The 27,103-nt window shown below is 35.1% G+C and overlaps 1 protein-coding gene across 4 annotated transcripts in view; it reads right to left on the bottom strand.

The window, feature by feature from the left end:
• The window catches only part of RYR2 (ryanodine receptor 2), a 337,274-nt gene that overhangs the window by 108,389 nt on the left and 201,782 nt on the right, over positions 1–27,103 (bottom strand). For all 4 annotated transcript variants that reach the window (XM_042888514.1, XM_042888524.1, XM_042888521.1 and 1 more), the window contains 18 exons: positions 22,513–22,721; positions 20,392–20,566; positions 17,616–17,824; positions 16,416–16,768; positions 15,909–16,023; positions 15,342–15,502; positions 14,477–14,636; positions 14,086–14,172; positions 13,114–13,340; positions 11,846–12,644; positions 11,137–11,337; positions 10,905–11,010; positions 7,575–7,718; positions 6,653–6,926; positions 3,728–3,842; positions 3,003–3,135; positions 1,748–1,851; positions 200–335 (listed from right to left, as the gene is read on the bottom strand). In XM_042888514.1, the coding sequence (XP_042744448.1) occupies positions 200–335; positions 1,748–1,851; positions 3,003–3,135; positions 3,728–3,842; positions 6,653–6,926; positions 7,575–7,718; positions 10,905–11,010; positions 11,137–11,337; positions 11,846–12,644; positions 13,114–13,340; positions 14,086–14,172; positions 14,477–14,636; positions 15,342–15,502; positions 15,909–16,023; positions 16,416–16,768; positions 17,616–17,824; positions 20,392–20,566; positions 22,513–22,721 (3,708 nt within the window). The remainder of the gene's footprint in view (positions 1–199; positions 336–1,747; positions 1,852–3,002; positions 3,136–3,727; positions 3,843–6,652; positions 6,927–7,574; positions 7,719–10,904; positions 11,011–11,136; positions 11,338–11,845; positions 12,645–13,113; positions 13,341–14,085; positions 14,173–14,476; positions 14,637–15,341; positions 15,503–15,908; positions 16,024–16,415; positions 16,769–17,615; positions 17,825–20,391; positions 20,567–22,512; positions 22,722–27,103) is intronic.

The following is a 27,103-nucleotide window of genomic DNA, read 5'->3' as shown; positions in this document are numbered from 1 at the left end:
GGGAGTAGGCTCAAAGGAGCCTACCAGATCTGTGAAATGAGCATCTATGTCATTATATGCCTTGTATAATCTTTCTCTAAGTGTACCATAAATTTATGTTAATAAGCTGGCTTGCAATATTATTTTGAATGAAATATTTAATGCAGCTATTTATTCAGACATTAGAGGAAGTTATAAAACTGAAAGGCTTTTATACTACCATTGCAAAATACAGCAAAACGAAGAAAATCCAAATATCTCTCTCCTTCAACTGGATTCCATCCAATGTCTGGATAGCCTTTAGAAATCAACAAAGGACAACTCTGCAATCCGCATCCAGCCAAGTATCGAACCACCTATAAAGCAAGATAACGTTAAAAAAAAAAAGATATTTCTTGTTATAAAAAAAAAAAGAGAGAGAGAGAGAGAGAGAGAAAGAGAAAGAAGTAAAGTTTCAAAGCGAAGTCTCCACTTATATTGTCTTGAATTTGACTTCTACGTCCTGAACATCTTAACATCTTTATCAATGACAGAATCGAATGCACCCTTAGCAAGTTTGCTGATGACACCAAGCTCAGTGGTGTGGTTGATACAGTGGAAGGAAGGGATGCCATTTAGAGCGACCTTAATAGGCTTGAAAGTTGGGCCTGGGTGAACCTACAGGAGGAGAATCAACTCTTTAAAAGGGTAAATAATGGCAGGACAAGGGGAAATGGTTTTAAGTTGAGGGAGGGAAGATTTAGGTTAGATGCCAGGGGGAAGTTCTTTACAGAGGGAGTGGTGAGGTGCTGGAACAGGCTGCCCAGAGAGGTTGTAGATGCCTCATCCCTGGAAGTGTTCAAGGCCAGACTGGATGGGACCCTGGGCAGCCTGGTCTAGTATTAAATAGGGAGGTTGGTGGCCCTGCATGTGGCGGGGGGGTGAGATTCGTGATCCTTGAGGTCCCTTCCAACCCTGGCCGTTCTGTGATTCTGTGAACATAACCAAATAATATTTTAGGCAAGACTGAAGTGCAACTTCTTTCTTAGCTCACTTTCCCAACATACCCTTATTTCCAACATTACAAACTGCAAAGCCTTCACTTTTTCTCTTTGGTCTCCACATTTCTCTTCCAATCGCGAGCATTAAGTATTAGTCAGCTTGGTGACAGTCTCTACTACATCTACCCATCTTTGAAAACTTACCATTATATTTAACTAACAGGTGCGCTCTTTTATTTAAATTTGCTTTTCACTCTTTTTCTTGCTTGCTTTTTAAACATGAATCTGTTTTACATTCACTGTTATTCAGATTGACAGCCACAGTAGTAGTTCTTAGTTCTCTCTCTCCTTTCTGAATTTTAATGCACTATCTATTCCCAGTAAGCCCCTCCTGGCTGCTCCCAATCACCTTCTTGTCTTTCAGGTTTTCAGAAATTACTTCTAGCGTGATTTGTTCTATAATCTTCCCAAAAGAATCATAATCAAAAGAGAAAAACAAAGAAAGATTTTATCAGTGTTTGAGGGTGGACGCCACTATTGCTCCTTAATCAATTCCTGTCAGTTTTACCTGTACATGTAATAACCATAAACTCATCCAGAGTTTCAAAACATTAGCAGAAAGAGCAAACAATCAGATTCTGATAATCTTTCTCCAAAGGTTATTTAATATTTCCATACAATATTCTCTTGGATATTGATTATACCATTCTACTTTTTATGGGCCTGAGCAAAGGAAACTTTGCCTTTCCAAAAGGTATAAAAATATGCATGATAAAGTAGCTACCAACCTTCTCCAGATCAGGCTCCCTTAAAGCTAATGCAAGTTCATTGTTATCCATTACAGATGCTGCTGCAACATCTAAAGGAGTTGATCCTCGCATAGAAGGAGAGGCTGTTGAAATAACATTTTGTTTCAGTAGTAATTTAATAGAATCTAACAATTTAATAGTACAATAATGAAAACTAGTTAATAAAATATAACATTCTGTAATCAGTCAGCACATTATAAGTGTATCAGTTAAACTACTCAATTTATAGTCATCTTGCACTCATTTGTAACATGACATTAATAATAATTCAAAACACAACTTAGATGTTTATGCTAGAAAACCTGTCCCACACATTCCCATTCTCATCACAAAATGTGTTTAAAGATGTTATTCTTTACAATATTCTTAACTGAGATTACTTTGTTTTGAGGAAAAGATAAAGAAAATTTTATGTCCAAAAGAATGACATTTTATCTAATATACTGAAATTGAACATATCTTTCAACTGCAAAATATTAGAACATGTTATTCATTTCTGTTAAAGCAGTAGTCAATATAGTATCAGTAAAAGCTAATAGTTTCTTACTAACACTCCAAATGCATTTCACTTGGGCATTTTCTCTCTAAAAGGAATTTTGGTTTATTTTTCTGTTCTGTATTTATATTTAAATAGGACTTTTTTTATACACATTCTGCACTAAAATGACTAAAATAAAGGAAGAAAGCATCTTCTCTGTAACACAGCAGCCTAGCAAAGAAAAGCTAGCATTTTAGGAAAATTGTAAAGTTTAATTCTGGGCACCTATATACTCATCGTCAAAATGAGCTTTGTATTTGACCCACTGGCATAGAAATATATTGAAAACTCAAAAGAATTAAACAGTACAGCAAGCCTCAGCAGTGAGAAATGAGCCATAGTTAAAGACTGCCAACATTCATCCATGACCCTCTTTATCAAAATCAAGATTTTATTCTCTTCCATAAACAATTCAACTAAACACCAATTCTTCCTTAATGTCCAGGCATACACCATCAGGTGTATACAATATTACCTCAACTCACTGTTAAATATTATGGTTTTGTCAGGAGTTAGCTATAAAGTTAATGAAGATATTTTTTCATTAGGTAAAGCAGAAGCTTTGAGACAAAAACAAACAAACAAACAAAAACAAAGCATAGAGGAATAGAGAAAAAAATTGAGATGGTGAGCAGGGGGAGAAGAGAAAGAGAACAGTTTTTGTTCAGAACATCACAAGCCACACACATTACTTACCAAGGCCAACACTGCTATTTTCCAATAAATAGCTAAGATGATCAAACATAGCTTTTTGATTCTGCCTACTAATGCGGCAAAAATAACATAGGAAACGACAGCAGTTTGCCACCATTTTGGGGAAAGTGATTTCCTAAAAATCAAGTGAAAACAGACTAAAGCTCAACCTCTAAAACAAGCATAAAAGTTGCAAGAGATTATTTATGTAACAGTCATTTAACATACTAGTATTTATGCATAGTGTTCATTGCATACCAATGAAGTTATTTTTAGGTTTTACTGTGAACTCAACAGAGCTCTAAGCCAATTAATAGCTTGCTGAATAACACAAATCTGATTATCAACTTGAAAATAAGAGCTGCATTCACAAAAAATCTAGATTCAAACATGAAATAATGTGAATGTTCAGATTTACAAAGTGATATTCATCCATTTTTAATTAATTTCAAAAAAGATCCTTCAAATCCCTTTAAAATTCATTAAACATAATAAGTGGTATTCACATATTTTTTTCTTAAAAGCACGTGAATTTAGTGCTAAATCCATCTTTTTCTAGAACAGAAGAATGGAATTTTCTAAAAACATGATGATCAATTATTGTGCTATTGAAAATTAGTAAAAGGTTGTGGTCTCAGTACCTCCAATGAGTGCTTGGAACCTTATAGGATAAGGCTTTGAACATCTATATTTTAAATTCTCTGTCTTCTAAGAGTAAACTGCTTTACCTTGGATTCTCCTCCACCAAGTACATTTACCATCACTTCCATGACGGTCTCATGCATGCCTAAAGCTCTCATGAGATTGGGATGTTGATAAAATACTTTATTATTCATGATGTCTCTACAGGAAAACAAAAGAAAAAAACAGATTATAATTTTTTGACTAGTTTGTTATTGTGTTATTTGCGAAGGTGACATACTGTGTAATTCTTCACCATCTGAAGTGATTCATCATCATCTAAAGTGAACAATTACTTTGGGAACTTTTCCAGGTTCAGTCTCTCTCATCCTTTCCTCACCTTACCTCTGCCGCCCCCCCCCCCCCTTACCCACCATTACAAGATAATCCATTTCATTATGCATGTTAAAGGAGTATTTGACCTTTCTTTTTCCATATAAAGCTACTGCTCTAATCACCACTTGATTACACCTGAACATGACGCTTCTCTACTTCCATTCCTGATCTAAAATTACTTTCTGACAAAAGTATGATATAATATTAGCTTCAAGTTTATATTCAACTCCTATTTTCTGATAAAGCACTCTTCAGAATATTTGCAGCCCCAAAATGCTTGACATCTGCCTTCAAGCTCAAGAAGAGACAGTAAAAGAGAGAATGTAGATCCAGCTACCCTCTAAACATCAGAATCATTAGCCAATGTTAATGTTATTTCATGAATTAGTAGTCAGAAGGACTATCTTCTACATATTTCAGCTGAACAGATTTTACATACTTATAAATCATTCCTGAGGATTATAATGTCAATATTTTATTTCATTTTGTATTTGTGGTACATTCAATAAAAATGTGTATTTTAGAAAGTAGTTACATTTCTAACAACTGTAGTTAGTCATGAAATCCCACGTAACCCAGAATTAAATGTAAAGACAAACAGGTCATGGTAGAAAAGGACTAGCAAGTCACTATAGGAAATACTATTGTCCAAATAGACAGAGATGATAAAAGATGGACCCGACTCCAAAAACTACCAATACCACATGATGGAATTCTGCCAGAGCATACTAAATTCCTATTTGTCTACAGCAGCTTTCTTTCATGGGAATAATTAAATGCAGAAACTCAAAATATCACCCACTGACTATCCAGCAATATTTCATTATTTTAGAAAGCACATAATTGCTGACTTTATTGTGAAATGTCGTACTTCAGAAAAACTCAATAGCATTTCTGAGGGAACAGTTCTTAAGGAGGAACAAGTAAATCTTCCATTTCTCAGTTGGGAGAAAGGAATGTCTTCCACACATAGTAAAACACTTGGCATTTCTAAATAGCAGCTGGAGCTCAGGTTAGGCTATAAAAGAACCAAATGTACAGCCGTGGAACCTAAGAGACAAATAAGACTATGATAGAAGCTATTAAAAATGGTGTGAGGAACCAGCAGCAAGAAAACTAACTTAGCAGAAAATACCTCATTATTTTCTCTATATCAAAATTTCACATATCTCCAGACTGTTAGAATTAAATCAGCCTGACTTATAAATTCCTTTGTAGTAGAAAAATGGTGAGGAAAACAAATGCTAACAAAACAAACAAACAAACAAAAAACAAAAAACAAACAAAAAAAAGAGTATGAAATGAAATTTACTGAGATTGGCTTCCCACCCACCACCCCAGACATAACCACATCAGAATCTAAAAATCACTCACTCATTTGAGTCTTAGCTTAATGAAACAAAACAATTCAAATGTACAAGTACAAAAGTGGATATAGAAATGCCATTCTATTTTGCCTGTGAACAGGTGACTTTCCCCTTTACCAAGCCTCACATTGAGTACATCGAATGGAATATCAATCAGACCTGCTGTACAAAGGTACAAAGTAGTTCATAATGAATCAGCAAAAATTATTTATAGAAATTATTTGCATATTTTAAATTTTCAGTAAGCAGGGGAAAAAAAGGAAAAATGTTTCTTTGCACAACCAAAACGTCTCTTCATGTATTTCTGGCATTCTTTGTAAAACCCAGTCTCTTTTCTGCTCATTGCGACTGCTGATTGTGAATTTCTAAAACATAATGATGTTTAATCTCACCAGATATCCCTGATATGATAATGCTTCTTTGGAAAAAAAGAAAAGTGAGAAAAAAATAAACTTTTTGCTTGTAGAACTGATTAAGCTTTCTTTATACAGTTTTCTCCAACTGCAGTTCCTATTAAGCTGTATTTTAGTGAAATAATTGTGAAAAAATCATACTGCATGAACTACTTCATAATTCAAATTGTAACAGTTACATATAGCACAATAGAAAGATGTCATATGTGCAGACATTTGTATATTCAATTCCATTTGCTGAAAGCTTTAGGGATTTGTATGGGTCAACAGTTTCTAGTCCCTGCATTCATGTAAAAACTTCTGTCAAGTTGTCCATTTTCACAGTCATAGTATTTAAAATATGACAACAAAACATATTTTTGTACATATATATTTATTTCTATATATTTTTCTTACATATGGACATGAGGGAACAGCATGAAGCCGTGTGCAGAGAAGTTCAGGCTAGTTATTAGAAAAAGGTTCTTCACCAGCCGCTGGAACAGGCTCCTCACAGTAGTGGTCACAGCACCAAGATCCAGAGTTCAAGAAGCATTTGGACAATGCTCTCAGACTCAGGTTTGATTTTTAGGTGGTTCTGTGTGGAGTGAGGAGTCGGACTCTATGATCCTTTCGTTTTTTTTTTTCCAACTTGAAATATTCTACATTTTTAACTCTTCTCACAAGAAAAGCCTGACATATCACTTGCTACTCTCCAAAACTGAGGCATATAATGCTACAACTCAAGATCATACACAACTAATACCAAAGTCTGCATTTACAGCTATATAGACGACTTACATTTATGTTTCACACAACTTTATTAATATAAACTGGACAGCTAATAAATATCTGTACATAAAGAGACATTACCCACCCTAATCCACGAATCATAAGTTTCTCTTCCTCCTTCCCCATCCTGACACTGAGCAATGAACGGATTTGGCCAAGGGATGCCAGGAGATTGATTGTATCTTCCACGGACACACTATTTATGGTGTAAGTCTTTGGTAGGGCTCGAACCAAGCCTCCGATACCATCATATTGGCGATGGAGCAGTACAAACATGGCCCTGACTAACTCTGGGTCTTCTATTACTGATTCCTGGGCCCAGCGCACCATTGTATCTGAAATCAATTGCTGAAGAGTAGCTGTGAAGAAAATATACAAATCATAAAATTACCATTAGTTTCTCATATCTCTGATAGTAGTCTCTAAAGCAGTATTTTCTAGGAATTTCTACAGCCAACTACTAAAGATAAGTATAATCAGAGTGTAAAAACAGAAGTATCTCAACAACAAAAGTCCCCATTTAAAATCAAAATACAGGGAATAAATCTAATAATCTAAAAGAAGCATGAAGACAAACTTTTCACAAAATGAACAGATTTATTTATATACATTCCTTTTTAGACTTTTGAAGGAATTCATCTCTTTTGACTTCTTTTATACATATTATTACATACATAAAAAAATTATACTGCGGCAAATGAAAATGCAGCATCATTTATTTGTGGGGCTAAGATGCATATCCAGTCAAAATTTTTGTAATTTTCAAAATGAAACAATTGAATTTAATCTATTACTAAATCCCACTGGGGAAGAAAATCTGCTTATCATAAAATATAAATAAAATATTATTCCAGCTGAGCTTGTTTAGAGTCAGAGCTACAAATACTGAGATGCACAGATGTTTCACTAAAAATCCACCTAGTTTTTGCTGAAAATGGAACTCTCTTCTCCGCTTCTCTAGTTATTTGGAATTCGGACACAATAAACTGTGATTTCATGTTGCTTACAGGATGTCTTAGCATCTCCATCAATTGGCTTCTCAGCTTGCTTCTTCTTCAGATATGTAACTTTTTCCATTAGGTATAGGAGGCGACCCCTAATAGTTAAATCACTATTTCCATCCAAAGTTCCATCTTCATCCAGTTCAATTCCTGGAATCATAAATATATAACAAATAGTAAAATAATATGTTTAGACAAGTTGCAGCAATACTTTTTATTTTGTCTTTAGAAACAATCAAACTGAACTACACTCGTTCTGTTCTACCAGAACTATAAAAAAAATGATATAAGTTTAACCAGAAGTTTGGGAAAAGTGCAGATGAAGTATATGTACTAGGCAGGAAAATGCAAACAAGGATCATGTTATTCTATTAACCTACTGAAGAAATTGTGTATTGTAATACATTAGATACATAGCAAATATATTTCTCTGCTCAACTCACTACAGATGTTTTCTTTTTAAAGTTTATTTGTATGTTTTGGAACTGTGCTGAGAATTGTATATATACACTGTCTATAGACACACTAGGACTCAAATGATAGTAAGCAATTGAAGATTCCATTGCTTGAATTGCATGATTTTTTTAAAATTATTTTTAAATTTTTTTTTCACATTCAGTACAGTTCCGTTTCCATTAGAAGTTATTATATTTAGTCGTAGGAGCGTTACTGATATTAAACTACCAAGGATTATCAGTAAATTCAAATTTTACATGGAATTACAATTACATAATGGCTTGGATGGAAATCTCTTGAACCAGATTAACAGTAAAGATACTGAAATGTCTTATCAGTTAAAATGCTGCTCTGAAATTAATCATATGAAATGTCTTTTTACCCACAGTTGCAATGTTCCCTGAGCTGTAGTAGTACTTCAGTGATTTGCAAACTGTCAATAGAAATGTCTCTCAGTCATTTCACTAGAAATGAACTGTGTCTAGCTAATCCAGCAAACATGAGACTTGATATATATAACTGTTTAACCTACTTTGCAGTATATATTTTGAATACAGACTAATATATTGCACTCAAATGTAACACGTTGTCTGACCCATAAAATTAATTTTGTACTTGTAGATTATGCAAATTACTAATTCTTGATAAAGAAAAGAAAAATAATGACAAAACTAGACCAAAAAATTAAAAAATGCATCTTCACATCACCCCAGTATAAGACATATGGAAAAGTCAAGAGAACAATGAAGCCCACTCGCCTTTCCTATTTTTTCTAAATAACATGTATTTCATCCTTGTTTTCTCTCAACTGATAATTTTTCTTTCTCCCTTTTTTTTTTCATTCAAAATAAAAATATTAAATTTGAAGTGAATACACTTTTTTCAAGATTTTGATTTATAGCAAATAGAGGGGGAGCAAAGAGTATGGTCAAGGGAAACTCAGCTAGGTATAGGAATAGGTGGTAGGAAACTTATGAAGTTCAGCAAGAAAAAATATGAAGCTCTGCATCTTAGACAGACCTACCAGATGTGACAGTAACATTTGGTTTGAAGTGGTTAAAAAACCTTTGCAAATGAACCTAGGGGGTCTTGTTGAACAACATGCTAAACACCAGTCAGCAGGGCACTGTGAGAGCAAGGAGAGATAAAAATATCCTGTATTAGCAGAAACATAATCAGCAGCTCGAGGGAAATGATTCAGTGTTCAGAACCCATGAAACAACATCTGAAATAGGTTAGGGCTACCCACTACTAGAAAAACACTGAAAACCTGGAGGCATCTAACAAATGCCCACCAGGATTATTAGTAGCTGGACTACTGTTCTACAAGGAGAGGACGAAGAAGCTGAAGTTGGTATCCTGCAGAACAGCACAGTTGTTGATCAAAATCTACCAAGAAGATGTGAGGGCAGTGTAGCCGTGCTCTTTCTGAAGTGAACAAGATACACTTGTGAAACTAAAACATGCAAGAGTCTAAAACTGACATAAGGAAAAAGAGTAACTCATCATTATGATACTCAAGCCTTGCAACAGGTTGCCCAAAGACGTCTCTGCACTTAGTATCTCTGAAGATCCAAACTGAAAAAGCACTCAGTAAACAGGTCCGAATTCACTGTTGAACCCAGTTTGAAAAGACTGCAAAAAAGTCTTTCAATGGTGTTCAGTACTTTAACATATTAATAATTTTCCTCAGTAACAGAAGTCCAATCTTGACATGGATCAATCCAACCGAAGTGTCTCATGATAGACAGGATATTAGCTGTCCTTGCTCTACCAGTAGAGGAAATTCATGTATTATGTTGTCAGATACTAATGACATTTTTATTTATTTGTATATTTTAACATAGTGAAGTAAATAATTAAAAGCATTATTTCTGGTTAAACTGGGATCAGTAAGGAATGAAATTCAGTAGGAAAAGTGCTGAGGTGCTCCTACCCAAAATTTGTCCCTCGATAGGAGAATTACTTTAAAAGTTACATTACCACACATCCCTGTATTAGCTTCTTCTAGCTGAGTAGGCATGATGTTGAGCTGCCTGTTTGCTTATGCCATCTGGCAGGTTCTCTTTCATTTTGCTTTTTAAGTAGTATATTGAAGTGAAATGAAAGGATAGGTATCCTTCAAACAGCAAAGCAACAAAACACATACTCTAAATAAAACTACATTATTACTGATTCACTGATATGAGCCTGACATTTAAAATACATTTTTTGCTGCTTTGTTTTTATTGATATTTTTGTGGGTTTTTTAAAATGTATTTCTCATTTTAATATGGCAAGGAATTTAATAATTGTATTTAGCAAATACAGTGAAAAAATCAAAAGCACAAAAATTAAACTCCTCCTTTTGAATTTTTCTGTTTCAACAGGTTCATGGTATGTTTCAACAGGTATATATTTTAATCACATCTTAGAAGACTGACCCACTGATATTATGTTATGTTATCTTATTATATGGTCATACTTCATTTCTTAAAACAGAGATACCCTACACTGACCCATGTGAGCACAAAGAGGAGGGGATGATCCAGAGGAACTGCTTGAAAAACAGATGAGCTAGACTTTCCCAATACATTAAACCAGAATGAATTCCTAATAAGTTTTATAGTTGAAAAAACAAAACAAAACTAAACATGTTTTCCTTCATGAAGCAAAACTTACTGCATTCTATACTAGTTTGATAGTTCAACCACGTGTGAGGATAAGAATACATATATTTTTTAACTGCACACTCTGTATTTTTATTTGTCAGTATTTGTTGTCATTATAGTGCAACCTCAAGACTAGCTAATTGCTTTTGTTTCCCTAAAATTATCTAGAAAGATGGTTTCTAAAGCTACTATAATTTTAAAAGGAAAAATGTTCAATAACAGGACTTACCACAGTGTGTCATTAGGTCTTCATGGAAATCCAGGAGTTGATCCCTAATTTCTTCAGGGCAAGGACAATCAGTTTTATCATCTTTAAAGTTCAGCAGCATGTTAATCTTAAGACACAGAATACAAAGGAAAGGCAAACAACACTTATTTCTAAAGGAAAATCTTGGAAATAAAAAGGAACTCTGCTGTACGTGGAATAAGACAAAAAAATTACAGTCAGTTGTAAATTATACCTGCTCCTGAGGTGGGGATCGAAATTCCTTTGTTTTTCTAGCTGTCAAGGCAGCAGACATGTTTAAGGCCTGCATCACTTCATTGTACCGGAAGCGCTGATTCTCTTGAAGCTTGGCCACAAAATCATCTGAAAATGCTACAATGGCTTCTATTCGGTGTCGTACTTGGCAATCACACAGGTACTGGAGTAGATGACACATCTGAGAAAACAGTATCATAAAAGTCAAGCCAAGAAGACTTCTCTGTAAATTAATGCAAGTAAGGATAATTTCCTTACAGAAGCAGTTACTGTCAAATAAATAGATTGAAATTTTCATTTTAGTTATTTACTGTATCTGAAGTGATCATCAATACATCCTACGCCAGAAATATCTGCCATCTGCAGGAGATTTATGGACATAAAAAAAACATAAAGGACAATAGATTTACTCCTTGCTGCAAATGCACTTCTTTTCTGTCCGAACGAACAAACATGAAAAACACTGTTAATTTCATTAAGAAAGTAATTCAGTTTCACAAAACAGATGTTTGATCTACTGTGACAAAGTTCACGTAATCAGAAAGATACTCAATCTTTTCATTTCCCTCAAGCAAATAAATCCTCTATTTAACCACAATTAGATTACTGCGTTCCTTGAAAGGCAAATTACCAGGGAAATAAGAAAAGATCTGAGAAGAAACAGGAACAACCATTAACACAGCAGTTACCTGTAGTTTAACAGGCTCAGGAAGTTTCATTTGAAGGAGTCCTTCCTTTGGCACTTGCTCTCCTCTGGTTTCTTCCTCTCCTTCTGACTTGAGATCATCTGAACTCAGCTCCTTCTCTGAGAGATCCCTTTCATCCTCCAGATTCACAGCTTCTTTGAAAACCCGTGGCTCAATTAACTGTAAAATGTGTTTCAGATCCCCGTTGTGGAAGATTCCCATAATTAGGAGGGTGTAAAAGAGCTTGATGAGGGGGACAAACAGAAATTCTGTAGAACCTCCAACTGGGTCTCTGACATGGAGGCTGCCCTCCTGAACAGCTTCAGTCAGCATCTCTATTGTTTTGGCCTTTAAGATTTCTAGCGGGAATTCAGGACTAAACTGAAAGCATTCACTGTTAATGCTTACAAAACTCGGTGAGGAGAACTGCATTCTTGGCCTTAAGGAAGTGCTAAGTCCTATACCAGGCAGGCCATGCTTTTTGTTCTCGTCAGGAAACAAGGTAATACTCTTGGTCTCATCTGTCATTGGAACAATAAATTCATTATTCATCATTAACCTGGCAGTTGCATAGGTATTGAGATGGATGTCTATGAGTAAGTCATAATATCCTGCACGCAATAATCCTGGCATATATTTATTCTCAATAGCATACAGAAGCTGAGATTCATCCACATGGCTACACATAGCATGGGCCACTCGGTTGTTCCCTAAAGCACATACAGCTGAATATAATCGGAGAGTATGGTAGTGAAATTTCAGCAGTTCTTCTTGTTCTGTCAGCTCTAAAATATCAATTGTTCTGCAGAGAAAAGAACAATACAGTATACATCAGTGCAAAAATTCACTTAAGAAGATGAATTCTTCCTATGGATAACATTAGCACAGTATCATTCATAGGGATGGACTTTTTCAGTTTCCAACTTTCCTAATACTCTGCAAACCTAAGAAGGGAAATCTTTGCCCACCTTGCAGATTAGCTTTAATAATTTATAAACAATATTATTTTTTAATTCAAAAACTACACAATCTGTTAAAGGGTTTGGAGAAAACTAGGAGGATGTGGGGTTTAAAACTTGAAAAATAAAATCAGAGTACATTTTTAATATTATCTAAATCAAAACACATTACTCTTTATTTACTTGTGTTATAAATAGAGAGAAAAAAAATAGAGATGAACTTGGGCTTCTCTTTCAGAAAACTATTACATATCTAATATCATAACCCCAATTTAACCCAGATAAACTTATACATATATAAACAGTGTTAACCTGTTTTCTTCAGGAATGTGAAGGGCCATGAACTGCAAAGGATTCAGGCATTGTATCATCCAGCCCTGGCGTTCACTGATCCTAGAGACATCAACTTTCAAGAAGTGGTTTGGCACTCTACTCCAAAGCACGTGAGTCAGAAATTGGACATGGAGACGTGGAGGACACTGGGAGACTGGGTTTTTGTGTTCACTTTTGAATAAGCCAGCAGATAATGGCATTACATTCTGGAGAATTCCAATGTAAGAGACGATCAATTTCATCATCTTTACCAGCAAGGAATACATAATATTTCTCAAGAAATATATTCAACATAAAGTACAGTTCAAAATGAAATTTTCAGTATTTTGTAAAATCCATTGGTAACTGTTGGCAAACATTTTCCACAGTATTGATATATATTATTAAATAGCTATATTTGGAAGAGAGGCTTCAATTGACTGTGTTCTCTTCCTTGGACCAGAGATCTGAATCTGACTCTTCTTTTAAGTCTTTCAATCTCTAAGTCATCCATATATACAACGCACAAAAGACAATTCCAGTCTTATTAAGTGTGCTCTTTAAGTATATCTCAAAACTCTTTTCAGGCTCTAACCTAACTTGCAAATAACATTGGTCATCCATGTTCTGTTTACAGAAAAAAATATTTGCCTTCCTGATCCAAGTAATTTCATTTCATCACAAAGGATGAGATTTAGAAACTTCAATGGGACTTTGCAATATCTTCTTCCAAAGCTAATCAGTTACAGTCCTTTTCATTCAATATACTATATTTTAAATGAACAAATTAAGAATTGAAATAACACAGAGCAAACACTTGGAAGAATAAATATCAGCTCAATACCATGAATACATTGAATGCGACATTTATGGGGAAAAAAAAAACCACACAAAACAATATCTGATACCACATATTATTTCTGAATCTGCAAATACACAACAACAACAAAACAAAATCCCAACATTATTTACCTTTATTCTACCCAACTCAAACTGGAAAACATTGGGGCTTGTAGCCTGAGCAAATACAGCAGGAAATAACTTTGTACTTGGTTCAACCTACAATCAAACATATAAAAACATTTAATCACTTAAGACAGCAAATACCATTATATATATGTGTGTGTGTGTGTGTGTGTGTGTGTGTGTGTGTGTGTATATATAAAGAATAACTATATTGGAAACCAGTAAATGAAAACCTTTGAATAAAACTCCAGAAAATACAAATAAAAGGGGAAAATTACTATTTCAACAATGCTATTTACTTTTCCTTCCAATCTTACAACAAACTTTCTAACAAAATGCAATCTGAGGAATCAGTTGCTTGTCTTCACACTGGATGACACCATCAAAAAATACTCACCTGATAGTATGTGCCCAGTTCTTTGCCATTAGCCGTGAAGGTCAGCAGGCCACTGGCAGCATCAACTAAGCAACCAATCTCCAGACCATTATTATTACGTCCTTGCCCAGGACTCATGCTCTCTCCTGCGCATACCATATAGCAGTTGCTGCGTTTTATACTGAATATCAAAAAACAAATAGATTTATAGATGGAGATGTAGATAGACTATAGATCTAGTCAGCTAAGAAGAACTTTGTACATGTGTAATCAACAAACAAAAGTGCAGCCACCCTAATCAATGACAAAATTCAATGAAACTTAGACTTAATTGAAATGAAGATGACAAAACACAAAGGAGCTCAAATCTGTTGTAAAATTTCAAGAGACAAAACTAATTTTGAAAATTAATGGTTTAAATTCCTTAGTGTTAGGCATAACAGTTTCTGATACAGATCACAAGTTGAAATGCTGAAAGGCATTCTCATACTAATTCTTGCTTTCTCAAAATCAAAATAAATACTCCAAAAATAAGGCCATTTTGCTTCACTTAGTACCTCTTCAAAAACCAACAGTTACAGGATCATTGTCTGAATGACTCAAACTACATATAAAATATGTAAATAGTTACATATAAAAGTTGCATTACCCTGCTATTTTTCAGAGTCTATTGATTTGATTAGACCATTATTCCTCTGTTTCTCTACAAGCAGTAGGAGAGAATGCCAAAGTTAAAAGAGGACAAGTGGAAAAAAAAAAAAAGCAACAACAAAAAAGCCCCACATCAAGTTAATTACATTAAATTCGGTGGATTTACAGTTTATAAATTGTTAATTACTTTTAAGGATGCTAAAATCAGTATCCTTTTAAGAACACTGTAACCAACCTCTCATGGACCTTTCCTTTTTCATCTCCCAGTGTTACTGTAACAGTACGCACTCTGTCCAAGTCAAAGTTTGTGTCATACTGATGAAAGTCAGATGTAATCCAGCCAACCCAAACATTAGCAGGTTCTTGACCAGGAAATATTCTCACTGAGTAATAGTACTATATATATTAAAAAAAAAAAAAAAAAAAAAAAAAAAAAAAAAAAAAAAGAAAAAAAAAAAAAAAAAAAAAAAAAAAAAAAAAAAAGGTAAATATTAGTATTTGGTTTACTGATAGATCACTTTTTTTCTTTCTCACTTTAATTCACAATTTGTTATTCTAAAATCCAGAAAGCAGTCAGCTCTTTAAAAAAGAATAAACATGCTCAAGTTAACCAAGATTCAGCTTAATTTATGGTTTTCTCTATGGAAATTGGCTTATATTGACAGTCATGTCAAACCAAACCAAACCAAACATTAAAGGCATGTTTAAATTAATTTTTTTGTCAAAAAATTAGTTTCTGAAACTTTTACAAGCAAGAACATGTTATACAAAAGGCTAAGACAGAAATCCTTTGTTACCATACCGTGGAAGTTTGCATCAAATAATCATAGTCATCCCTATCATCTGCTAGTACATCCTCAGTAAGCCTTGCAGAATGGCTCGTGCTATAATCTGGTTTTGTCCTCCTAAGCATAAATCTGTAATGAAATAAATAAAATCAAAATATATGTGAGAAGTTCAACAGGTCAGTATATATACTTAGCATTTTTGTACTAACATTGTTTTGATAGTGCATTTCATATCATGATCATAAAAGCATCAACAATAAACTAAATAATTGGTTCCAAACAGCTGGGGGAAAAAAAAAAATAAATAACAAGCCAAAAAAGCACTAGTTTCATGCTTAGTTTTAATCTATATCTTGCATATGAAGAAATGTATGTATACGAAAGTTAGTTTTTCCTCTTACTGCTTTATATTCAAACATAAGATAGAATTAGGGAAAAATCTCTGCAGATCCAATTGGCATTTTGTTCAGTCAAGAGCAAGAAAACAAAACAAAACAAAAAAAATCTAGTGCAGTACAAACCTTTGTTTAAGACGTGAAGGCTTTTCTTGAACAAAATCTTTATGGTTATTTAACTCTGGTTTTGTGGCATCCTTTTCTCTCTCTGTCCGGTCAGCTGCTAGATGACCATGAGCAGTTTTCATTAAAACTTCAAAATCAGAATCAGCATCGTAATCCTCCAAATCATTCTTTGGGCCAAAAAGACCAGTGCCTGGTAGCCCTCCTGCAGCTGTTCTGGAGAACACCTCAGCACATTCAATGGGCATACTTAACCGAAAAAACATGACTTCTGTTTTACTGTTCTGTGAACCAAAGGACTTCTGTGTAACCTTCAGGCAAGGACAAGTGTCTATGGTTCCATCAATTCTCATCACCTATTAAATGTAAAAATGTAGTTGTTTTGAAGCTAATGTGTTTCCCCAGGTTAAGTATTCAATTCGTGTGTCTAGAATAAACACTTTTGACATGCAAAGTTTGCAACTATACACTGTTAACAGTAAAGTGCATTGTAATTACGCACTCCCTTTTCAAGGAGAAATGAATACTTTAAGGAGTTCCTTCATTAAACACAAAACACTTCAGAGGGAATGTTCATTTGCATCACAATTCTTTAAAATATAAGTCCAACATATCCAAGAATAACACATTATAACTAATAAAGTATACGTGCATGACAAACACAGACTTTTTTAAAAACAAAAGAGTGATACTTCTTGGCTGCCACTTCATCAATTTCAGAAGGATGTCATTATAGACTTAAAAGACAAATTCAGTTTCATCAAGATGTTCAACACTGGGACGTAAACGTTGACACAACTAGCTAAAAATATTTATTGAAGTAAAACCTGTTTAGTTATAGAAAATCACTTTATAATGCATATACACCAGAACACATGGTATTTGTTGAGCAGAAACCCTTACTTTCTGGAGCCCCTTTACAAATGTATTTCTCGCTTATTGCTCAAGGAGCTCATCTTGCTGAGGACATCTTCTAGATTTTGTCTCTAAGAATCTCATGTTTATACATATGAAAGATTTTTTGGATGAAGAAATACTATCAATCAATTCCACTGAATGTAACAAATTTGAAAGAGGTGCAAGATTTATACAGTATTGGGACAGCATACAAAATTAGAAATTTTGCCTAGAAGTGCAAAAGTAGAAACATAAGTAAAACAGACTCATAGAAGTGTTTAGAAACATTTCATAAGTGTCACAGACCTCAATATGTTCATGATTTTGTGGCACTGGAAGAAACTGAGGGAGCCTTTTACTCAGCCAAATGGTAATGTCTCTGTTTGTATTAACAGCAAAGGGTTCATACCCTTCCTGTAATCCACAGATAGTGAAATATTTTAGAGTGCTGACATCTTTTCCAAAGTTCATTCTTCCCACTTGAGATGAACCCAGGCTGCACACAGGTAAAAATCCTGAAAACAAGAAAGAAAATGTGAGTTGTATAAACAGATAATTTTTCACTGCCATTTAAATGCCATTAAATGTAATTTTAATTTAATTAAATTAATTAAATGTAATTTTAAAAAATCATAAATCCAAACAATATAAAAGCAAGCAGTTACCTGTAGCATATCACCTCCCATCTGTCACTAAGTACCATATCTCAAATAAAGCTAATATCCATTGATCTCTTCATGCAACTGCCAATTCACCGCATAGCAATCTAAGAGTACTTCATCAAGCAGCCTTCTCTGCTAAGATGATAGAATATTAACAACTTCACTCCCAAATCTAGAATTTTTTATATTACTCATAAAATTCCAGTAGTTGTGGTTTATTTGGAAATTACTTCCAAAGCAATATTTCCTGTTCATACAGTTACACGAGTGGGGGGGAAGGGGGAAGAAATGCATCAGCAGCATGCTATAGATTAAAAGAAAAAAAATTAATTAATTTTAAAAATTCATACCACTCTGTGATACTGGTTAGTTAGAACTAACAACATGATGATGTTACTTCAAAGAAATTAGGTTTTGTTTTGGTTTTTTTTTCAGTGGTGGTATATTTTGTATTCTGTTGCTTGTTTGTTATTACTTTTGAATCAACTTCTCATTTGCCTGCATCTGCTTTCCTATTATTTCTCTAGCACAGGGATCTCACCTGTGACTCCTTTGCAGTCCTTAAATAACCTCCTTTACTTATTTTTTGCGGGGGGGGGGGGCCCCCCAGGTTTCAAGTTACTAAGAAAACCTCTTATTTCTTCTACCACTTTCAGGCCCAGCTCATTTGGCCCAGCCACTAAGAAAATGTAACAACAACGCTTAAAAATAGTAAGTTAAACTCCAGCCTTTTCCTTTTGCCAAACAAGATATATCAAGATCTGTTCAATTAGTTTGACTCACATTTTTATATACTTACATATGTATGTATTTTTCATTTATCTATGTATGTACAAAACATTTTACATTTCTGCACAGATCAAATATTTCATGTAAGGGAGCAGCAATCTTTCTATCTCCCCATACAGTACAGAAAAGAAGCTGATTAGATTTTGTTTCTGAAAACCAGACAAAAGCCAAGTAGTTAAAATTCCACCAGAGAAATACCTAATTGATAGATACAGTGTTTCCTTTCACATGGGAATAGGGGTCAATATCTCCAAAGCATCATAGGAGGCTTTAACTGTTCAAAATTTTTCTTTCTCAGACAGACGTATAACAGATGCATACAAGATATCACAGAATATGTACATTTATAAATTTATATCATGCTGTAACCTTATGAAGTGCAGATGAAGCGTTAAAGCTCATGAATTCAAGGCCCTGTACACAACTCTGCACATCCCTTCTTTACAGAAAGGGTTGTTAAGCACTGGAATAGGCTCCCCAGGGAAGTGGTTGAGTCACCATTCCTGAACGTGTTTAAAGACCATTTGGATGTAGTGCTCAGGGACATGATTTAGCAGAGGATTGTTAGAGTTAGGGTAGTACAGGTAGATCGGGGTTGGACTCGATGATCTTTAAGGTCTTTTCCAACCTGAGTGAATCTATGATTCTGTGAAATGGAGTCAGAAAGTCTGATCATAAAAGACAGCTGGAAAATTCACCGTAAACACCTCTACTCATCCTCACACCTAGTCTGACAGCTTTCCAAATGATCACCACCAATCAAACAGAGTAAAACACAAAAGCTGGTCCGATAGGCCACACAGAAAAAGCTGAGATAACAGTAAAATCTAACAGTGCTGTTTGCTTACTTAACATATTACCAGAATAACTGACAAGGAAGCTTAACATATTACCAGAATAACTGACAAGGAAGATATTAATTTTAAGGAATAGGTTAATGTAATAACACACTGAGTAGCACAGATTATACTCTTGATTTTTATCTTCAGCATCCTGGGAAAAACAGTGAGTACTCAGACTACTAATATATGTACTACTGTTTCTCACTGCATCAACTTATTTATAGTTTATGGAAATACACTTAATAAGTGACAATAAATATGTATATTTTTTAATAAAATGAGTTTACAAGATATTTGAAAAACGAGTGAAAAAATCCAAAATAATTTATCTTCAGAATCTTGTGACTGCTGATAATTTCACTAACACTGTGTCGTAGAGTGACTCAAAGAGTTGATCTGCATCCACAGTACACAACACAAGAGAAATTCTGACTTAAAAAAATACAAATCAAAGATTTAAATCATTTAAAATTCTATAACTAGGTTTTAAAGCAATTTTCTTCTACATAAGGGCAACTCATCATAATTCTCACTACAGTGAGAACATAATACAGTAAAAACACAGATATTAAATAGGGACTGTGTCTTCAGTTAATAAATGTCAATTTAACACAGCAATCCTTAAAAGTTATCATAATTAATGATGTAATATGTTGGCTGAATCTACTGAACTCTAGTGTCTCTTGCCCATTATACCAGCACTATTTTCCTTCTTCTTTTGAAAATAGATAGCCAAAAGGGAGTTGAAACAAAAATTACATTAACGGCACAACGTATTACAGTACTTACCATCACCAACCTCAAAATCCTTAAATGCAAGTTCTGAACCTGAGTCATCAAGCAGGATTTCACCATTTAAGGTGAACATCATAGTGTGTTCATTCATGTCAACCATGCATCCAACAACATCTCCTGCCAACCAGGAGCGGCCAAAATGCTCATTACCTTGATGCCACCGCTGTGCCTGAAAGGAATTTGAAGACTTTAACAAAAAATAACAGTGACAATGTACACGTTCTCCTACACAGTGGTACAGCTAATAATTATCTGCCTCCAATAACATGGCACTAAAATTAACACTTCCACGGTATATCATTCCCAAACAATGCCTGTGAATACTGCAAGGTAACTTTCAAAATGGAAATCCAAAAAATAACTTCCTGTAAAACACCTCTCATATCAGTATCGCAAAATATCGCTACATGAGCTGACAGGGCAAACTGTACTTCAGTATTTTAGTAACAAATAAGAACTTAGCTTATTTTTATGCAGAAGCTGCATTAAAGACTTATAATGAAAATAACATGCTATCAATTATAATACTAGCATTTTCAAGAACTTATTTAAAAATACTGGTTTTATTTAATTTAGTTGTCTATAAATTCACTGCTTCCAAACAAATTTTATTATTTCCTTAAGTGTAATTCTATGAATGGTGTGTACAAAATAAATTAAATTTGCTGCCATAACAAATTTTGGCAGGAATGGAATTCTGTGGATGTGAAGAACTATCCACACTTCTCATAGATACCACCATAGATCAGGGCATGATTACTGCACTGTGTGACTGACCAAGTTAAAGACTGCAGGACTTTGGATTGGTAGCCTTAGCTGGGATCTTGGATTGAAATTGAAATAAATGAACATCTAATAAGAACTATTATAAATGTTCATACAACAAAGCTGCTAATAACAAATATCTTCCTGATTCATATATTCCATCACTGCTAGATTTTTATCATCTGTATCTTTCCTCAAAATCCTAATAAACCTGTGTATTCTGGAAAGGTAAAAGATGAAGCTTTTCTTGAACCAAGCAGAGAAAGCACCAGAAAATCAGAGACAACAAAATATGTTTGTGGACTGAGATCTAAAAGTCAAAAAACAAAACGCAGAAAGCAAACTACTACTCAGTTACTTTAGCAGTTGAATTTCTGTGTCTTAACTAACTTAATCCACATAGATATTTTATAACAACAGTTTTCCAGTTCTCCTTCTATAATACAAGAATAAGGAAAAAAAATATTGATAATCCAAATACATGAGTAACATTCAGTTAGAGAGCTTGACCTGACCATGAACAGGCTGTTAATTTCTATCAAGTACTGCATTGATAATTAACAAAAATTAATTCCAATATCAGATAAAAGAAAAGTAAACATTTTCATTAAGACAGGTGTCTTCAGTAGTCTTAATGGCAATTATACGGTTTAGACACAGGTATCACCTGTTTCATTATGAAATAAAAAGTTGCAATATATCATTTAATCTATTCTGACAAAAATCAGTAACATATAAAATATTTTGATTCCCTATGTCCTCTTAATTCTGTATTTCATCCTGTCATCACTTCATGAACAGTCGAATTGGAACAAAAATTGCCAATTAGTTTATTCTAAATTATAAGGATTTTCATGAAAAACCAGACATATTCCTTGTAACCTTCACATTCCTATAAAAAGACTCACACCAAAGTTTGCCTCAGACACTTACTGTTAAGAATCTTAAAGATTGTTATTCCCTAACAGAGATTTCTCACAGAGGAAAGAGTAGAGTTGAAATTTAAAGAAAGGATTCATAGCTAATTACATCTCTGCCAGTATTTTGAATTTGATTAAGGCTCTTTCAGTGCTTTACACACATTTTATTAGTGAAATTCTTTTCACAAGCTGTGAAAAGAATTCTGGAAATGATAAATTCTGATATTTCCTTAGATGACATTAATTTATAGTTTAGGCATTTCTGGTTTTCTGCATATTCCACTCAGACCTTCAAAGAGACAGAGAAATAATTCCAGTGACCATAGATGAAAGAAAAGAAAGCAATTAAAATGAGGCTACTGCATATAGAATAAGATGTAAAATTGACTTTTGCAATTACTCATATTATTATAGATAAACATAAGCAAACCTTAAAGCCATCAAAAACAAAAGCTTCTTCATCTGAGCCAAGTTCCTGATCTGGCAGACAACCAGGCCTTGTCCAGCCAACTCTCATGTCTCCTGCTGTAACTGCCTCAAACTCAAAGTACCACTTTCCAGATTTCACTGCGTAAGTTTTCTCTGTGCGGAAGATCCGGAATTTTTCCATTATCCCATTGCTCACATCCAGTCTTGTTGCTGTGAGATTTAAAAAATAAAAAGGCAAAGGAAAAAAAGATTTTCTAGCCCAAAGAAGAAATTACTGTATCCAACTGACAAAATGCAAGCGGCTTAAACAACACAAATATACGGCTGCAACTTTAGAGCATGCTGAAAAATATTAAGTAGTAACAAAAGAAAATCCTGAGGAACAAATAGCATATTATCACATCAGTAAAGCAATGAAACAGTAATCCAAATTTCAGGCATGAAAGAATGTAATGCATGTATTCCTGACATTTAAAAGATTGACTGCTCTTTTTCAAAATATAATCTACAGATTTTCACACAGTACTCCTGAGGCAAGTTAAGATAGGTGTTACAAAGACATTGAGTCTAGGACAGTTTGATCCTTGCCAGATGCTCACATTTGTATGTTATGGATATGTTACCAATGCTCATCTGACCCTCTAACTACTAATCTCTGTTGTTCTTCCATACAAAAAACAGTGATACTGCCAGGAATTATTTGGGATACATCAAGCATCTCTAGACTAGAAACAAGAGAGAATGTGATTCCTTAGAAAATAACTAAGTAGGGGTGAGGAGGCAGCCAAGGGCCCAGAGTGAGTAGAATGGAATGCAGCAATCAAGAAAAAAAGCTCAAGTGGAATCTCTTTGAGTGTTAGCATGCAGATAGTGCCTGCAGAACAGCCTTATAGGTCTCTCTTGCCCCCTTCTGGAGAATCAGCACACTTGGATATCTCAAATAACTGCACTAATGCATGCAGCATGACAAATTAAAAAAGAGTGCAGTCACATGGTTATGATGCTCACTGGAATCAGATTGATACGGAGGAGCACCCCACATGGCTGGGACAATGCGATAGATGGACACGTGTCTTTTAGAAAAGGCAGGCTGTGCAGGCTGATGAAGAGGTAGCCTTTATATGGAGAATAGCATGGAGATATGCCTTGAGATGATTCAGCAGCCAGTTCAGAGTTTACAGGTAAAGACAAATGGACAGACCAACATGGGTGCTGTTGTCACAGGTATCTGCTATAGAAGCAGTAAATGAGGCTTTCTTCAAACTAGAAGATGCCATACATTCAGCAAGAAGGCAGCAGGAGCCCTGCATGAATGAAAGAAGAGCTCCTAAACAAACTCAGACATGAAAAGGAAATGAATAAGAGGTGGAAAGCAAGGTCAGGGAATCCAGAAAGATTACAGAGTATCTGTCTAGCCTTGCAGGTTAAGTCAGGAGTGCCAATATTGACCTGGCATGGCATCTGGTAAGGTATTAAATTGTGACTAACCTATCTGTAAAATCTTGTACATCAAGGTGACTAGCTTGGTGGATAATGGGAAAGCAGTGGATGTTTTTGCATGGACTTTGGTAAGGCTTTTGGCACTGTCTGGAAAAGCTCACAGAGGATGAGTTAAATAAGCACACAGCGAAGTAGATTTAAAGCCTGGGTGAAAATAGCCAGACCCAGACAATTGCAATCAGCAGCCCAAAAGTTTCCTCTGAGGAAAATCACTTGTAGAGTACCCCGATGCTACTGTAGCCTACAACAGTACTGGTGCCAAAGCTGTTTTGCGTCTACATTAGTGACCTTAATGGAACAGAATGCACACTCAGCAAGTTTACAGAAAAAAACAGAAAACTGGAAATAGCAGAATTTTTCCCTCAGTACTCTGCCTTCCCCTACTTTACATATTTTCTTTATGTAACATCTTCGATTAAAATAGCTAAAAAGTAACACTTTGTGAGTACACCCAAACTTTCCTTCCTATTCTTTACTAATTATACATCCTACAGTCAGGTTCTGATCCTTCCCTCCGAGACAATTCAACCCATAACATAGCTTGGAATCACAAAAATTACATTTTAAAAAGATGAAAATATTTTCAAAAAGTCAAAGAAATAATGCTTTATCTTTTTTCCCTAAGTCCTCTCAGCTACTCTATTCTCTGGTATTTTATAGTTTTCTTCCTATTAATCAAGTCACACAGCCCAAGGATATCTCTGATTTTCTCAGATTAGAAAAAAAGAATGCCTAAAGCATTCTGGACCATCCCCCACACAACTGCAAGGTTTCAAAGCCTGCTCAGCCTTCAAAAATTCATTGTCCTAGTCTTTTTACTGTAATTCTTCCTTGTGTGGAATCTTTTATCAACTCAAACTTGCCTACACCTATCTGCCTGTTCATACAATCATAGAATGACTTGCACTGGAAGGGAACCCAAGGATTATTAAGTTTCAACCCCCGTGCCACAGGCAGGGCCACCAACCTCCAGATCTGGGACAAGACCAGGTTGCCCAGGGCCCCATCCAGCCTGGCCTTGAACACCTCCAGGGACAGGACATCCACAGCCTCTCTGGGGAGCCTGTTCTAGCACCTCTCCACTCTCAGTAAAGAACTTACCCCTGACATCCAATATAAGCCTCCCCTTCTTGAGCTTAACACCATTATCCCTTGTCTTATTCCTGTCTACCCTTGTAAAAAGTTGATTTCTCTCCTGTTTATAATCTTCTTTTAAATAATGAAAGGCCTCAATGAGGTCTCCTCACAGTACTCTCTTCTCCAGATTGAACAAGCCCAGCTCCCTCAGCCTGTCTTTATAGGGGAGGTGCTCCAGTTCTCTGATCATCTTTTTGGCCCTCCTCTGGACCCTCTCCAAAAAATCTATATCTTTTGTGTACTGGGGGCCCCAGACCAGGATGCAGTACTCTAGATGGGGTCTCAGGAGAGCTAGGTAGAAAGAGACAATAACTCCCTGCTCTTCTGATGGAGCCTGGAATACTGCTGGCCATCTGAGCTGCAAGAGCACACTGCTGGCTCACATTCAATTTTTCATCAGCCAAGACCCCCAGGTCCTTCTCTATAAGGCTACTCTCAAGGACTTCTTCTCCCAGTCTGTACGTGTACCTAGGATTACTCCAACACCAATGCAAAACTTTGCACTTTGCTATGTTGAACCTCATTATGTTCACATGGGCCCACCTTTCAAGTCTGTTGAGATCCCTCTGGATGACATCCAGTGTTAAGAACCTCGCTCTTATTTTTTTTTTTCCAGCCACAACAAGGTCCAATCTTTTCTTCAATAACCTATAAAATCATACCCATCAAATTCTTGATCTTCGTGGTCCCAGGCTCAGTGTACTTCCTATAAGCAACTCTGAACTCTCTGACACATTATCCCCTTGCAGTAAAATTTTATCTTCAATGGTCTACGCAAACAAAGTTTTAAAACAATTTTGGAGACCCTCAGTATTTCCCCTATACAGGAGATTAACCACCATAAAACATGGCAAGTGAAAATTCATTATCTGTTTAGATTGTAAGTAACCAAAGGCTTGCTGTACTCTAAATAATTCCTAACACACTGCTGCTGTACGTAGCCAGTAAGTAATATTTACAATAAAGCGTAAAAATTATGCCACATAGCACTGTAAATCAATGCTAAAAATAAAATTTATTAATGGAGATTAATGCTCTCATGATGCTCTCATCAAAACAGAACACCACTAGATGGCTCTACATATTTAATTACAGTATGGATTTTGGCTAATGAAAGGGGATTCTTTTGACATGATGTACTACAGAAGATGCTCATAATCTGTAAAACTTATATCTCCCAAAGAAGTATAAAACCTATCACTGAATGCAATTCCAGTCTTTGCTTGAGTACACTGTTCTGCAGGTCCTTTCCTCCTGGAATACTGTAACAGGATTGATGACACCTTTCAGATGCAAGGACTGCAAATTTGTTCTTTTCATTTTATTAGTAACCATATGTACTGAGGTAGCTCAAGGATCCTCTTCACAGTTTAAAAAAAAAAAAAAAGAAAAAGAAAAAGGATTTTCTAGCCCAATCATTCCTGCGGAAAGACAGGAACATTTGGTTCACATAGCTGCAAATAAGTTAAGGAGATTGATATTGCTCAGTAGAATGTGGAGAAGACTGTGGGAAAAGAGTATGCTTTTCTTGTCATCCTCTATCAAGCTTTGTAAGAGTCAACCACCTCCTGCACCAGCCAGCTCAACTTCTCAGAGCAATGCAGAAGTTGCGCTCTCCCTCCTGAAAGATCTTTATCTTAGCAAAAGAGGAGTGGGAAAAATTAAGACAACGTTGCAGCCTTAAACTCTCCAGACTAAACACAAGCTGATTTAATGGACATGGCATCTTGCCACCAAGGCAATACACTCTGCAAGTCAACAGATTATGTTCAGCAATCGCACCCTGTTACGCATTCATGGTAATAGTAATAGCTTGTACTTAAAAATGTAATTTAATATCAACCTCTCATAAAAGCGGAGAATTAGATAATATATGCATTTTGGAAAAAAAAAAAAAAAAAAAAAAAAGACAGGTTCCCGATATGCATTTTTGATTAGTTAGATCTTCTGCAGAA

Source organism: Lagopus leucura, unplaced genomic scaffold, assembly GCF_019238085.1.
Source record: "Lagopus leucura isolate 7727_CA_CO unplaced genomic scaffold, USGS_WTPT01 Super-Scaffold_73, whole genome shotgun sequence".
In the NCBI taxonomy this organism is placed as follows: Eukaryota; Metazoa; Chordata; class Aves; order Galliformes; family Phasianidae; genus Lagopus; species Lagopus leucura.
Note: the sequence above shows the minus strand (reverse complement) of the source record. Positions and strands in the feature narration are given on the sequence as shown.